The sequence below is a fragment of the Myxocyprinus asiaticus genome, chromosome 1 (genome assembly GCF_019703515.2).
Source record: "Myxocyprinus asiaticus isolate MX2 ecotype Aquarium Trade chromosome 1, UBuf_Myxa_2, whole genome shotgun sequence".
In the NCBI taxonomy this organism is placed as follows: Eukaryota; Metazoa; Chordata; class Actinopteri; order Cypriniformes; family Catostomidae; genus Myxocyprinus; species Myxocyprinus asiaticus.
In genome coordinates, this window is record NC_059344.1 from 17,873,625 (window position 1) to 17,890,738 (window position 17,114).

The 17,114-nt window shown below is 38.8% G+C and overlaps 1 protein-coding gene across 1 annotated transcript; it reads right to left on the minus strand.

Moving 5' to 3' along the window:
- Window positions 1–1,085: 1,085 nt before the first annotated feature.
- LOC127448665 (odorant receptor 131-2-like) lies at window positions 1,086–5,431 on the minus strand. The gene is made up of 2 exons (XM_051711373.1): window positions 4,267–5,431; window positions 1,086–2,466 (listed from the first exon to the last, which is right to left on the minus strand). Exons 1-2 carry the CDS (start codon window positions 5,181–5,183, stop codon window positions 2,406–2,408), a joined length of 978 nt encoding a protein of 325 aa, XP_051567333.1. The 5' UTR covers window positions 5,184–5,431; the 3' UTR covers window positions 1,086–2,405.
- Between the last annotated feature and the right edge of the window lie 11,683 nt (window positions 5,432–17,114).

Consider the following 17,114-nt stretch of genomic DNA (forward strand, 5'->3'; position numbering starts at 1 on the left):
AATGATGTTTATGAAACTGACATAAAATAAAAAGTAAGTTAAGTAAATAAGTAAAGTATGTAAAGTAAGTAAGGTAAGTAAGTTGGAATGTATGGGGTATAAAGCCGGGCCTGGTGGTGGGTCATTCATGAACGATTTGTTAATTTTGAACAAAACTTTTTTGTGACTCAGAAGAAAGAGTAGTCTCAGAGAGTGATTTGTTCATTTTGTGTTGGCTGTGCATGTGCATTACGCAACCACCATTCGTTTGTTGAAAACTGCATAGGTGCTGTACAGGAAACAGAAATGATTAGTTCACTTCTCGAGTCTTTTGGTTCGAGTCGTTCGTTCTTTTATCACGTGACAGCCGTATACGCTATGCATTGCTCACACAGGAAACAGAAATGATTAGTTCACCTCTCGAGTCTTCTGGTCCGAGTCGTTCGTTCTTTTGTCACGTGTATACGCTATGCACATACAGCTGTCACGTGACAAAAGAATGAACGACTCGGACCAAAAGACTCGAGAGGTGAACTCATCATTTCTGTTTCTCATAATTTGTCCTTGGCTGCATTATCAACTTTTTCCTTATTGGGACTATAAGTAAAGAGACGTGTAAGTAGGTAGACGTGTTGGGGGGGATTTGGCTATTGAAAATTTAACATTTTAATTTAATTCTGCTCAAATGAATAAAATTAACAAAATGACTTGAATGAAGATTCGTTCATTTTGCTGAACCAGACTCAAAGATTCAAGTCAGTAAATTGATCTGATCTTCCCATCACTACCAGCTCGTCTGATTAGCCCATTCACGGCCGGCCGTGTGTCTTCACGGCCCCACCCTCCTCCTCGTCACATGGTTTTAAATATTTAACATTAACTTCCCATGTCTTAACATTTGTTTTTATATGAAATGTCATGCAGTATCCAGAGTTACCCAGAACTTTGTTCTCATTGCTGAAATAAAAGCACCCAGAGTTTCATATCAAGAACAGGCAGTTTTACATTTTAGGGAATGCTGTAAGAACTTCTTGTTGACTAAGAGGGAAGCTTTTGCCTGTAAATGATGTTTATGAAACTGACATAAAATAACATTCTAAATGATCTGAACATAAACACAAAGGGTTATTTATTTATTTAAAAAGAAGTAACCTATAAACTAGGTCCATACAAATACCACATTAATTGCTTGTCAAAAGTACTGCACCATTTTCCCCTAATTTAGAAATTAGATTAATGGATGACTACACAAGCAGATGTTACATTTGGTCCTGTCATTGGACACTTTGTAAAACAATGTATCTTAAATATACTGTATATGTGTCTGTCATCTCCCAGAAAGCTTGTTAGAACTCATTTTGCAAACACACAAAACTTTTTTGTAAGTGACTTTGTAAGTGTACACTTTTTGCAGTGCTTAACATCTCAGATCTCCCACATACACATACTTTTTTGTTTCTTAGTTTCTGCATGCAATTTGTCAAGTCATGTTAGGGTACCTTTTACAGGAAACTGTAAATGAATGTCGGTGGCCTTATATAAAAAGAGTGTACAGTTTGACTTGCTCATGATGCTGCGGTTAAAGAAATAATGTATCAAATATCGACATCTTTCAATGCATAATTGCACATTTTAGCCAATACTAATAAGCTCTTATCACAGACAACACTTCAAAACTCTCTCAAAACTGTATTAACATTATTTACATTGACATTAGTTATTATTTAATTATGTTTCACAGTCACATAGTCCAAGTTTTATGTTTGTTTACGTCTGCCTTTAGCTTATATTTATGTACAGCCAGTTTGACTTAGGAATTTGATCCTGACATTGCATAATACTGTTCAGTCATTCTAAAACAAAGATCCTGGAGAGGAGATTGGTTCTGCTTTTACAGAAACAAGCATTCAGGTCTAACGGATAATTGTTACTATACTGCCGCATAATTGTTACAGCTACCTATTATTGATAAACATCTATTCTTCATCCCTGGTATTTTAACAGTATGGTAAGATAACTCAATACACGCATTTCCCAAAGTTGTTTTTTTTAAAATGATTAATATCACTATCTTGTCTACATTATAATAATATTACTTTCTTGTTAGGCCTACTATTGACAGTTTCTGTTAATACAGATATCACAGCTGACCACTCTGCGAGAGTGATTCAAGAACACTTCTATAGTTCTGCTGCTGATGCAGCAACTGCTGAGCTGTCACCTTGAGATGATTAATTACTTATTTTAAAAGTAGTTAGGCTATCAAACTTTTCTGAAAGCTTTTAAGTTTGTTTTCTTGGTAGACAATGTGATACCTGAATTTCAGATATCTAAGACACCCAGTGGATAAAGAAAAGAAAAAAGATGGGATTCAATGTTATTATCTCAGTAAATGTTCCATTTGGAGAAATTAACATCAGGCCTGGTCACACAGTCGTCTGAGAGATCTCCCTCGATAACAAAGTCTCTGAAGTCATTCTCCTCTCCCTGAAACAAACACAACGTTTAGGTTAATTGATTTCAACATAGATTGTATCTCATGCACAGTTTGGCTGTCATGCAGTACAATGTCTTTATTTATGGTCTCTCACTTTAAAGAAGCTTAAACCCTGTTAATCAGGTAATAACTCCTCTGGTTTGTAAACACTTGAGTCTGACAAGTCTGTGGTCTTAGTTGTAAATGTGGCTTTAGGCTTTGATAATATCGCCAAACATTACACTTCTTCAAGCGTTCTGGTATTGCATTCAGAGTAGACGCTAGCAGTTGGCTTTTCTAAATTTTCTCCAAGAAAAAAGGTTGTTGGCCTGTGGAGCTTTGATAAAAATAAGAAATCTTTTAAAAATGTAGTTTAAACACATGAGTACAAATATCATGGTTTTTATTTTTTTATTGTTTTTTTAAAGTAAAACTTTTGAAGAAGTCTTCTTAGGGTTACTCCACATGACCTGAACAAAATATTCCCTTTCATAAAATTGTCAAAATATTGATTATTTAATGATATGACAGAACAATCATTTTTCAACTTCATACGTAGTCTCAAGGGTCTAAATTGGTCTTTTCTGCTTTACATTTGTTTTTTGTCACATGACAACAGAATAGCTACATACATGTTGGTTACACCACATGACTTTGATTTGGTGAACATTTTTTTTTCTCGGATATTACTCATATTTAAAACAATTGTTTCACTCATTTTTTTAAAAGAAATAATCATAAAAAAGATTATTCTGCACTAATCATGCCAAGATATATTTTGGCAAGAACTGTCAAAATGTATACTTTTTCTTACGTCTGCAGACACCACATGACATTTGACAAGCCCCAGAGAAAATATAAAAATGACTTTGAACTCAGCAATGTTCATCATAGAAGAGGTGTACCTAAGTACGTAATTGTTTTGTGTGATTTGCATTGCAAGAATTTTCAAATAATTTAATAGATTTGGACTTTGATTTGAAAATGAACGTCACTTCATTGACTCAACTACCTGTTTATTTTATTTATTTATGTTTTTTTTTTTTTTTTGTGAAATCCCACTCAGACCTTCATCAAAATATTCACAGACCACATCATGCATCCTGAGACCCAGCAAAAAATAAAATAAAAAAATAAATAAAACTGGCATTAAGGTGCATAAGAATGCATAAGAAACATATTTTAATATTTAACTGTTATATTGTATTTTTACATTATACAGTATGTTTGTCTTTTCATATCATAAAAGTACTGTATTAATATTATTACCTCATTATTTATTTCTAATGCTATATTAATATTTTACATTGGCTACACCTCCAAACATTTAACAGAGAAGCCCACTTTATGATACATCAGGACTTCAGACAGTGGTTTGTGGGGGATCTAAAAAATGGCCTCTGCCCAACATTGTGAACATAAATGCTGCGTCTCAGGAGAACACATTAATGCTGAAACCGACCATTTACTGTCTCTTAAAAACTAGTTGCTTTGTGTTCACATGACAATAGTGTGGAAATCTTTGCGTAAACAGAGGCATGGAATACAAGAGTAATGCAGACGGGTTTAATGCTTTGTTTTGGGGTATAAACCCAGTGTTCAATGAGCATCCAACAACAAACTTCACCATAATAACAGTAAACTCTTCAAATAGTGAGAACAATTTCACTATAAGTCTCAATGCAATTCAAAGTCTTAAATAAGTTTTAACTTCTGGGCAAGCAAGCGCGCGTTACCAAGAGCACCTGTTGCAATGCGTAATGCGCCTTGAATGGGATCAAGAGTCAGATAACTTTAATGGGTTCCCCTACCTTTGCTGGCGAAACCGTTTGGGATGGGTTATGTTGACAGTCCACTCCAAAATACTTTTCAAGCGGCCGGACAAACACGGGAACCGATGACACAGATGTTCTAAAAGTTCCTCTTTACGCAGTCCATACACTATCGGGGCGACGCACTGCGCCAAGCTGAAGAAGGCAAAACTTATGACAGCAAAAAGCTCCTTTGTGCCGCCCTCGATTATTCCTTTGCTTTTAAGTATATGAAGCAAAAAGAGTATGAAATTCGGGAGGATATAGACTGTGAGCTGCGAGCCGTGCAGAGCAATGGTCCTACACGCAGCTCGGTTGCGCCGATTCAGCACACCCAAACGTCGACCCTCATATAAGATCCGCACATAGCTGCACACAATAAGAAAAGTGCAAACTGATATTAAAATAATCTTGTGCATCTCTCCACCTCGCAGTGCTTCCCTTCCACACTGTGGTACTGAGTTATTTTTCATACTGGGAGTAAGGCTAAGAGGAATGATAGACGCAAATCCCCATGTTAGGATCCCAATTAGCCACGGCCATGGTTTGAAACAAACCTTGCTGTAATGGAGCGGGTGGCAGATGGCGAAATAACGGTCCAGGGCCATAGCCGTGATGGTGAGGATGATATTAGAACCGCTTGTCATCAGGAGTCCTATTAGTACCATGCAGATTGGTAAAGTGGTAGCAGCAACCACGTAGATCTGTAAGTAGAAGGTAAAACATACTGCAAAGTACACCAGTGCGGAGAATAACAAATGGAACACGAGGACGAAGCGCGCGTGGCTCCGGAGGCGCTCCTCGCGCACTATGGTCCAGTTTATAACCAGGTTGAAAAAAGCCAAAATGATGAAAGAAACTGCCGATGCCCAAACACGGGCATTCAAGTAGAGCTCATGTGTACCATTTGACCTCATACCGCTTCTTCAGGCCTTACACATACTGTAGAACCAAATAGTCCCGTAAAGATAAAACACTTCCAAAAGGCGATGGTTCATTTGGCAAGACGTCTACAATTGTTTTCTCCGAAGTCCGAATTTTCAAGCGAAGCCCAGTTTTGGTCAAGAGCACCTGTGTTCCTCGTCAATGACTGTTCACGCATGAAACCAAGACTAGTGATGGAAACAGTCAACCTCACGTTTACTTCCCTCTCTCTAGATGAGCAAACAGAGACAGAAAGAGAGAGGGGGCGGCGTTGACTGTGTTTTTATCAGCGCCGTTTGTGCAGCAAGGGAATTGCCACGTTTACTCTATTAAACGTTGGGAGAAGAATATCCTATAATAGTTACTGAGGGTATTTTGCAAAATAGTAGTTAGGCGCCTCTTTAACTTTTTGGACCTCCAGTTATAGTTAAGCTATATTAATCAATTTTATATTCTTAAAAAACAAAACAAACAAACAAACAAAAAAAAAAACAAATTAGTTGCTTATATTATAAATTAGACGTTTTATTGATTGTACTGCCCCATTATTTTTGGTTGTTAATTACAGTTTCTTCATCAAAGCACCTGCTTGTTATTCTGAGTGGACCTTTATTATCCCAAAAATATCAAAAATTAACGGCAAAAGTTGCAATATAGCGCAACCCAGCGTTTGAAGACTCGATCACATCCCTGATAGCACACGTGCCGTGCATCACCCAGACGTTGATGTGTGTGTTTACAATCTGGAAGACGTATTATTTACATTGATTGCTCATCTGCAATACATCTATAAGACATATGTCAATAAGTATGTCAATAGGACATCTTTTTAAGATGTTTTTCAGATGTTAGATTGTGATCTAAAATAAACATCTCGAAGATGTACGTGTGCTGTCTGGGACCATTTATTTTTTCAGTGTTAAAGGGATAGTTCACCAAAAAATGAAAATTCTCTCATTATTTACTCACCTTCATGCCATCCCAGATGTGTATGACTTTCTTTCTTCAGCAGAACACAAAGTTTTTTTTAAGAAAAATATCTAATCTCTGTAGGTTCATACAATGCAAGTGAATGATGATATGAAAGGAAACATAAAAGTAATCCATAAGACTCCAGTGGTTAAATCCATGTCTTCAGAAGCAATATAATAGGTGTGGATGAGAAACAGATCAATATTTAAGTCCCTTTTTACTCAAAATCTCCACTTTAACTCTCACTTTCAAGTGTTTTTTGGGGGGGGGGGGCGCTGGTCCGCCAGGTGAAAGCACTTAAATGTGCTCCTCCCATGGAAGTTGTAGGACCCTGGGCTTCAGCCATTATAAGCCTGTGCATTAATGCGCCCCTGACCACCATAATTAAAGCATTTGACCCCAGTCCCTTCTCCACTATTCCTAGAATTATGCTCATGCATAACACAAGCAGTGCTTCTCAAATTTAGACAACTGCAATGTGCCCAAACCTGTGACAGCTCATGATCAGGAACAATCTCTCTTGCCAAGTATAGTTAGTAAATTACAGAATTACTTGTTTCTTCACACAGCACAATACAGAAAGACATTATTACTCCATTAAACATGCATAGCAGAATGTGAGGTATGAGAAAGATGTGTCTCTCAGCTCCAAAAAGGTTTATAGCCCATGCAAGTGGAAACATGCATCTCAAACTCACATCTGCAATCTTTCCAGATCACCACCACGGTTATGTTTTTTTTTGTTTGTTTTTTTATTTTTATTTATTTATTTTTTTTGTCGCTTGCATCTAGTTTATATAGTTTTTATTTTACTTTTGCCTGGACTGGTCTACACAGCACATGACACTGATTAGAATACTGTTACATGCTTCTTAGTCGTATCTGATTATATGTTAAATAATCTGTACACATGGAAAAATTGTGAGTAAATGATGAGATCATTTTCATTTTTTGGTGAACTGTTCCTTTAAAACACTGCATTGAAAACAAAACATCCGGCGTACCCAGATTGCTCAATCCAATAAGACACTATTCACCCTTGATATTTAATTATTTATTTTTATTTTTATGTGCAGTTATCCACCACTGGTCCGCTTCAAAAGTAACATTAGACGTAAGGTCCAAATGCAACCCATTTTGGTTCTGAAAAGTGACAGGTCTATTTCTCTGAGTGAAAATGTGAAGAAAAAAAAACGTGGGGAGGGGCGTGATTTTGCACATCGGGTATTGATGGGATTGTGAAGTGTGGGCATTCCATTCTGTACCTGAATGGAACCAGATTCTAGATATGTGTTGTGCCTAATTCAGACTGCCTGGATGGAGCCTACCCCTCTTCGCGTGCACGCGCACAGTAACGCTATGTTTCCTCTAGATGGCAGTAACAACTAGGAAAATTTGTTCAAGGGCTTCACCCTGTATAGTTGAGTGGGCAAATAACTGTTTTTTTTTAAAATTTATTTTATGGCTTTCAAACCTCCTCATTTCAAACGTCTTTGCCAAACGTGCGTATACAGTTATATTGTTGTTTCTTCACAACTCATGTCATTTAACAAATTAATGGGTCATTTGAGGTCATTCTTGGTCTGCTTGAAAGTAAATACAAGTATGAGTTGAATTTAACACTACAGTGTCAGCTGCTCACGAAATATTTTTTGTCTTTATTACACGCTACTAACTCATGCAATGAAACGGTATTGTACAAATTCACAAATTTTTGTGTTTAACATGCATGATTAATTTTTTTATTAGTATTTTATTTCATAAACCTGTTAGTTTGAAATGTGCTATAATTGAAATCTTGCAACATTGATGAAAAAAACTGGGCGGGGTAATTTTAACCTACCTGCCTGGATTCTACCTCCATCATTCTTCTGGCTGGATGCTCAAACAGTCTTCAAAATGGATTTTGTGGATTGACACAAGTAACATTGTATGTCCCATAACACATATTTGATTCTTTTGACATAGACAGTCTTATTGTTCATGGGGTTAATAACTGGGCAGGGTCATTTTTACCCACCTGCCTGGATTCTACCTCCCTCATTCTTCTAGCTGGATGCTCAGATAATCATAAAATAGGTTGGGATGATTGAAACAAGCAACACTGTATGTCTCATAAAGCATTTGATTGTACTGAAATAGACAGTCTTATTATTCAGGGGGGCAATAACTGGACAGAGTCATATTTACCCACCTGCCTGGATTCTACCTCCATCATTCTTCTGGCTGGATGCTCAAATAGTCATAAAAATAGGTTTGGTATATTAACACAAGCAACACTTCATGTCCCATACTGCATTTGATTCTTTTGACATAGACAGTCTTATAATTCAGGTGGGTAATAAGTGGGAAAGGTCATGTTTTCCCATCTGCCTGGATTCTACCTCTCTCATTCTTCTAGCTGGATGCTCAAATAGTCATAAAAATAGATTTGGTGGATTGATTAATGCAACACTATATGTCCCATAAAGAATTTGTTTGTACTGAAATATACAGTCTTATTATTCAGGGATGTAACAACTGGGCGGAGTCATATTTTCCCACCTGCCTAGATTCTACTTCCGTCATTCTTCTGTCTGGATGCTTAAATACTTTTCAAAATGGGTTAATTCTTTTTAGTGTATTGCCAGGTGATGGTAGCCAGTAGGCACAATTGTTTACATTATCATAAACTATTAATGTGTGTGTGAGCCTTTGCAGTTTGTCTTCATAGACGGCAAGAGAGATAACACACTCTATAACTTTGTGTAGTGGAGGTCCATTAGAGAGGTCAAAGAGGTCGTAATAGTCCCTCTCTAGAACATTTATCATGGTAAACACACTGAAATCTAAAATCACAGATAGTCATTCTGAATAATACAGAAATGTTTTCTGTATAGAAAACATGTCTCACCAGTGCAAACTCAACCATTTTTCAACTATTAAAATTGTTAATGATTAAAAAACTTAAAAGGTTATGCTGCTATCCCAAAGGAGGGCTTTGTTCCTTGACCCCATGGGAGAAAGTCTCTCAAATCTTAAAGGATGCCAGGATGTAACAAGGTAGTTGAAGTTGTTAATCTACAAAATGTGCTTTTTGTAGGCTAAATCTATAATTTCTTGCAAAATAAAATCAGTTGTGTTTCAATGTTACAATTTTGATGATTTTCATATGTTGAGGGATTTTTTTGTGACACAAGGAATGCAATGTGTCATGGTGGTCAAGCGATACACTGCCTCGCCCAAAACAACAAGATGGCACATCCTGTGGTGTCTTTGCTTTGAAAGTAAGTGATGCAAAATAGCTCATGCACGTTATCTTCCTAAACTGTCAGTCCCCTAAAGCATGATCTTGGGAAACACAATGTTGAATAATTATGGTGTATTTGGTCTGCTGATGTCTAAATTATGTTTGAATTCTCTATATGATCAAATTGCTTCTTTTCTTCTTTTTTTAGTTTGCTGAATGTGGACTCAGAGAAGAGCTAAGTGTTTTCCTAAATACGGCAAAGGGAGTGGAAGGATTAAGGAAGGAAATAGCTGTAACTCTTCTCCAAAACAGCTGTATGTTTGATGTAATTGCAATGTATTTTAGAGAAAACTTTGGTTTTCCAGTGTGCTTAGATTTGTTTAGCAGAACTTCACCTGGACCATTTAGATTTAAAAGGGTGAACAATTTATTTTACAATGCATAGTGTACATTGATGGAGTTAGAGCATTCATGTTATCCTTCTCACTTTAATTGTTTTTTTGTTTTTTTTAGATGACCCGAGACAGCTGTGCCATGACTATGGGGTGGAAAGTGGTGATAACAACTGTGTAAGTACCCAGTCCACCAACAGTTACAGTGTCTGTCTGCAACATTGCTGAAAGATCATACATTTTTGCCAAATTTCAGATTGCCTGTAACTGCTGCAATCGGTGGTACCACCAATCTTGTGTTCAGGGACATCAAAACTGTATTTTCTTTGTCCTGCCTGTTACAATTATGCAGACATAAGGGACACATTCAAACAGGCTTAATGATCTATATTAGGGGTGTCAAACTAATTTTGTGTCACGGCCCTGATTGGACCAAGTGACATTTCTTGGGGGCCAAGTTTATATTTGTAAATTATATATACTGTGTGTGTGTTATCTGAATTATCTTTAAAAAAATTGATCATATATTATCATATTTTATCAACTTTGTACACAAAACATTTCGACATGACTAAGAGCAACTTGCAGAAAATCACACATTCATTCAACCCCTCCGAGTAATTCACTGAAGGATTAGTCAAACTGATTCAAAACGAGAACTCGTGAGCTGATGAATCACTGTTTTAAAAGTACCGGCTCATAAGAGTAATTTAGTCATGAACTGGACTAAACCAGTCACTGTGTTTGTTGAGTACAGCCAGCAAACACAACGCAATAGAAAGGCGTGCTGTTTTGGTGTATTTCACGGTGCACACTTTTTTACGTCACCACATTCAATTCAAACTGCAATCTCCTAACTTGGGTAAAGTATAATTACTTTAGTGACGCTGGTAGATCAGCGGTGGAGCAAAGGAAAATTGGAGCAGGAAAATAGAAAGATGCTGTTTTAATAGCTAACATGTGCAAAAGGATATGATTTTTTTTGCCCACCAGCCACAATGGCTGTGAATGCCCAATTGCCCAGCCACTTATATTTTTTTTACCAGCTCCTTATGTTATTTATAAATAACTACTCAATCGAACTAAACTTAGAGCACCTCCTGAGATGGTCTGAAATCATTTGCAGCGTTCTCATGGACGACACTGTTATTGCAGTTGCAAACTATTTTCAGATGAATGAAACAGCAGAAACAGTGAGCACTCTACATTCGCGTGTTCCATGTGAAGTGCTGCGCTCATGGGCGCATCAGACATGCATCAACGGCTTTATTCTTTTGTCTGTTCTTCAAAATATAATCAAGTGTGTTTCTTCAAACGCACGTCTTTGTGTCTGACAGCATTTCTTGTCACATGTCACTCCCTCGCCCACCACAGAAATAACCCACCACTGAAATATCCATATTTGGTGGGTTGGTGGATGCTAATTTTACTCTGAACAAAAGGAAAAACCCAGAATTTACTAATTTCATTAACCAGAGGTTACATCACAAATACACACAATTAGTTGAAGGGAATCAAGCAATAATATTTACAAGAAAAGAGAGAACCACTTGCTCTTTGGCTGGAGCTTTAGCCTCAATAAACCATCTGAAACTGGACATAAATGCTAAGAAACTGAAACCTGCTTAAAATTAGTAATAGTTCAATGGGACGGAAACAATGCAACAGTTGTCATTATTTCTGTGGGAGAAACTTCACGGTGGGAATGTGTGGCCATGGAACTTGTATCACCCTCAGACATGTGTGGTGTTCGCTGATACACGTGACTCGCGATGCAGTGAATAGTGACTGTCAACATCAGACAAAAATATAAATTTGTGTTCCTCAGATAAGAGAAATTCATACAGGCTTGAGGGTGAGTAATGATTTATCATCTTTCTGCACTGTGTTCTTAATCCCTATTAGGTATAAATGATGATGATGGAGGCTTTTTCTTATGTCCTTTCTTTTGTTTTTGTCTCCAGAAAAGTAACTTTTTTACTCAGACAAGGGAATGACCAATTTACTTGTCTGAAGAACAAGCACATGACAAAGCTTAATGTTGAGCCCTGAATGAGGGAGGTAGAATCCAGGCAGGAGGGGAAAATAAGAATAATAAGACTAATAAGTCTTTGTCAAAAGAGTCAAATGCTTTATGGGATATACAATATTGCATGTTTTAATCACCTAAACCTATTTTTATGACTATTTGAGCCACCAGCCATAAGAATGAAGGAGGTAGAATCCAGGCAGGTGGGTAAAAATGACCTTGCCCAGTTTTTGTCCCCCTGAATAATAAAACTGTCTATGTCAATAAAATCAAATGTGACATGGGACATTCAGTGTTGCTTGTGTCAGTCCACCAAATCCATTTTGAAGACCATTTGAGCACCCAGACAGAAGAATGAGGGCAGTAGAATCCAGGCAGGTAGGTTAAAATTTCCCCACCCAGTTATTACCCCCCTGAATAATAAGACTGTCTATTTCAAAATAGTCAAATGCTCTATAGGACATACAGTGTTGCATTTATTAATTCACCAAACCTATTTTTATGACTATCTGATCATCCAGCTAGAAGATTGAGGGAGGTAAAATCTAGACAGGTGAGAAAATAAGGCCTCACCCAGTTATTACCCTCTGCATAATAAGACTCTCTAAGTCAAAAGAGTCAAATGCTCTATAGGACATACAGTGTTGCGTTTATTAATCCACCAAACCTATTTTTATGACTATCTGAGCATCCAACTAGAAGACTGATGGAGGTAGAATCTAGGCAGGAAAAAATGACTCCACCCAGTTATTACCCCCCTGAATTATAAGACTGTCTATGTCAAAAGAATCAAATGCAGTATGGGACATGAAGTGTTGCTTGTGTTAATATTCCAACCCTATTTTTATGACTATCTGAGCATCCAGACAGAAGAATGAGGGAGGTAGAATCCAGGCAGGTGGGTAAGAATGACTCTGCCCCTTTAATACCCCCTGAATAATAAGACTGTCTATTTCAATAAAATCAAGTACTTTATATGACATACAGTGCTGCATTTAGTAATCCACCAAACCTATTTTTATGACTATTTGAGCATTCCGGCCAGAAGAATGATAGAGGTAGAATCCAAGCAGGTGGGTAAAAATGACTCCGCCCAGTTATTACCTCCCTGAATAATAAGAATGTCTATTTCAGAACAAATAAATGCTTTATTGAACATGTACGGTTGCATTTATTTATCCACCAAACCTATATTTATAACTATTTGAGCCACCAGCCATAAGAATTAGGGTGGTAGAATCTAGGCAGGTGGGTAAAAATGACTCTGCCCAGTTATTACCCCCATAAATTATAAGACTGTCTATGTCAAAAGAATCAATTGCAGTATGGGACATGAAGTGTTGCTTGTGTTAATATAGCAAATCTATTTTTATGACTATTTGAGCATCAAGCCAGAAGAATGAGGGAGGTAGAATCCAGGCAGGTAGGTTCAAATTATCCCACCCAGTTATTACACCCTGAATAATGAGGCTATTTATGTCAAAAGTGTTAATTCACCAAACCTATTTTTTATGACTATCTGAGCATCCAGGCAGAAGAATGAGGGAGTCAGAATCTAGACAGGTGCTGAAAATAACTCCATCCATAATAAACAGATATTATTCTGGTATATGACAATGTTTTTTTCCACCAAGATAGGCAATTACAGCACATTTCCTGTGACTACTGCATGTATCATTTAAAACGTCATGGTTACTTTCGTAACCGCCGTTCCCTGATGGAGGGAACAAGACGTTGTGTTGATGTAGTGACACTAGGGGTCATTCTTGGGAGCCCCAAACACCTCTGAAGTGGCGAGTGGAATTTGCATGCCACTGCCCCGGACATATGGGTATAAAAGGAGCTGGTATGCAACCACTCATTCAGGTTTTGTGCTGAGGAGCCGAGACCAGGTCCCGGACATTTCAGCGGGTAGTTCAGCATTGTGGCAAGAGGGACACAACGTCTCGTTCCGTCCATCAGGGAACGGAGGTTACGAATGTAACCATGACGTTCCCTATCTGTCACTCACTCGACGTTGTGTCGATGTAGTGACACTAGGGGTCCCTATACAAAATGCCACAACTACCTGAACTGTGTTATGTGGACTGGCGGTGCGAGATGGGCCTCATAGCCAGCGCACCAGGCCGTCACATAGCCTACCCCAGCGCTCTTATGAGCGTTGAACGGTCCTTCAGGAACAAGTCGACTGCCCAACAAATAGGGACAGGCTAGCCCAGCCGAGGCCTCTGTTCCTCTTTTTTCTCCCCAAAAAGAGTGGAATTTATTAACCGACTGGGAGCTATAAGTGTCCACGTCGGGGGGTGCCCTCCCAAGGGGAAGACACCGTGGAGACCACACCCCGCCCCAAAAAAAAGGGGGGTATTTTGAGTGGAAATACGTCACATGGTCTTACCGAGTCTTGTCGGAAGTATTCATGTGGAGAGGTGCCATGGTAGGTCCTACCCGAAGGGGGAGGAGTTTCTACAATGCATGGTGACCAGGACGGAGAGGCCTCTGCCCGAGGAAGATGCAGTTTACTGACAGGGAAACGATTTTGCAGAAGATATCACATGGGGTTGCCTTCGGGGAACAAGCACATGTGGAGCACCTACCTCAGTACAGGGGTTCATTAGCGCATGTACTGGGCTGACAGCAAGTTTCTCCGAAAACTCAACTGCCACAGGGCTAAGGAGGAAAGTCATCCAGGGATCACAGCCTGTGAAACGGGAAGTGGGAGGATTCCCGGGAAGCAAACAGGTCTACCTGTGCTTGACCGAATCGACTCCAAATCAGCTATACCACCTGGGGGTGGAGTCTCCACTCTCCTCTGAGCGTAACCTGTCATGACAGTACGTCCGCGGCGGTGTTGAGGTCGCCCGGGATGTGAGTGGCTTGCAGCGACTTGAGGTGCTGCTGACTCCAGAGGAGGAGACGGTGGGCGAATTGTGACATGCAACGGGAGCGTAGACCGCCTTGACAGTTGATGTACGCTACCATCGCTGTGTTGTCCGTCCAGACCAACTCGTGCTTGCCCTGGATCAACAGCTGGAACTTCCGCAGGGCAAGCAGTACTGCCAACAACTCTAGGCAGTTGATGTGCCAATGCAGCCGCGGGCAAGTCCAGGAGCCGGTGGCTGTGTGCCCGTTGCATACGGCGCCCCAACCCATCTTGGAGGCGTCTGTTGTAACCACAACGTGCCTGGAGACTTGCTCTAGGGGAACCCCTGCCCGTAGAAATGCAAGGTCGGTCCAAGGACTGAAGAGGCGGTGACATGCCCATCTTGGGACTCAAGTCTTTTTCTTACGAAAGCAAGCTGCGACGGCAATGTTGCCATGGTCATGTTCTCGCAATGAGGACATGACCCATCCACGAATGATGTCTCCTCGTGGGCAGCACCCAGACATGTAAAACAGCGATCGTGGCCTTCAGAAGTGTAGAGATAATGACCGCAACCGGGAATAACACACAAACGGAAAGGCATCTTTAAAAAGATGTTCCGTGTGTGCCGCTCTTTTTGTGAATGAAAATATATTCTTTTAGAATATACTCTCTGTTTTCGCTCTGCCGAAGCGCCCGGGGGCATTCTCTGCACTCCACAGGCACAGAGGGGGAGAAGCCGCTGAAACGCGCCGTAAATCCAGCAGTTTTACAAGGTGAATTGGAGGAATTGTATTCAGTGCCCTGAATGCAACCGCTCGGCTCCGAAGAGAAAATCTGAATGAGGGGTTGCATACCAGCTCCTTTTATACCCGTATGTCCGGGGAAGTGGCATGCAAATTCAACTCGCCAATTCCCATTGGCCTTTTTTCAAAAGATCAGAGGTGTTTGGGGCTCCTAAGAGTGACCTCTAGTGCCACTACATCGACACAATGTTGAGTGAGTGACAGATAGGGAACTAACAGATTTATGAAATAAAATACTAATAAAAAAATTAATCATGCATGTAAATCACACAAATTTGTGAATTTGTCAAGTTAGTAGCATCTAATAATAACAAAGAAAATATTTTTTAAATATGTAATTATTTTGTGAGCAGCTGACACTGTAGTATAAAACTCTACTCATACTGATTTTACTTTCAAGCAGACCAAGAATGATCTCAAATGACCCATCAACACCCTGTCACACCTTTTAAGAAAGTTTTTTTTGACTGAGACGTGGTGGCAGAAGGGCAAGTTTACACTTGAGAGCAATAATTATCTGCTATTATTGCCTAACCATTATTACATTAACTTTAACTGGAGGCATTAGCCTTTTTACTGCGTTACTACTGTTAGCAAGATTTTTGAAAGGCTTCATTAGGCATTCCTTCACCAGAAACCTTCTATTTGGCTATTGGTCGAAGGTCACACAAAAATGAAAATTCTATTAGCTGACCATTTTCTCACCTTCATGTTCTTCCAAAGTGACGTCAGCCAAAATGAAAAGTTGTTTTACTGGTAGCGCAAGCTATTACATTATGAGAAAGAACATTGTTTTGTCTCTCTTTAAAATAATGTGCACTGATAAATGATGCACAATAAGACCAGGGGAGTGTATTAAGAAAGTAAATGGCTCCATTTTAATTTCATGTTGCAGGTGCACTCAGTAATATCTGCTTGCAGCCTAATATGTTCGCTGACACAAAGCGGCGTAGATGCAGCATCACGCATTACGCAAAACCAAAATTATTCAGTTATAGGCTATTTACCATTGTCAATGACATATTCACAGTCAGCCATTATACATTTATTTTACGAGTGAAAGCTTTAGTTTAGGCTTAGGCTAAGTGTAGGCCCTACATTTATTTATTTATTATTTATTTTTCAAAAATACCAATTTCTTTCTATTTAGAAGAAAAAAAATTCTTGAATTATTTGCTCCTGAAGATAGGCCCTGTGGCAGTGTTGTTGTCAAGACTACCTAAACCGAGACCAAGTCAAGACCAAGACCAGAGTGCATCGAGACCGAGACAAGACCAAAATTTTGAGGGGTTGAGACCAAGACCAAGGCAAGGCGAGACTGAGTCAAGACCAAGGCCAGACCAGTGCGAGTCCCACACTGCATGACACACTTATGATAAAATGTGGAACATGCAAACCATAGCCACATTCCCAGAGAAAACAAATGAAGATTCCTCTTCATTCCACTTTTTTATTGCTATATATATATATATATATATATATATATATATATATATATATATATATATATATATATATATATATATATATATATATATATGTTTGTGTGTGTGTGTGTGTGTGTATCAGTGTACTATGACAAATGTCTTGATAAAATAAACAAAAGGCGTTGCAGAGGTGAATTTTATGTGTGAAT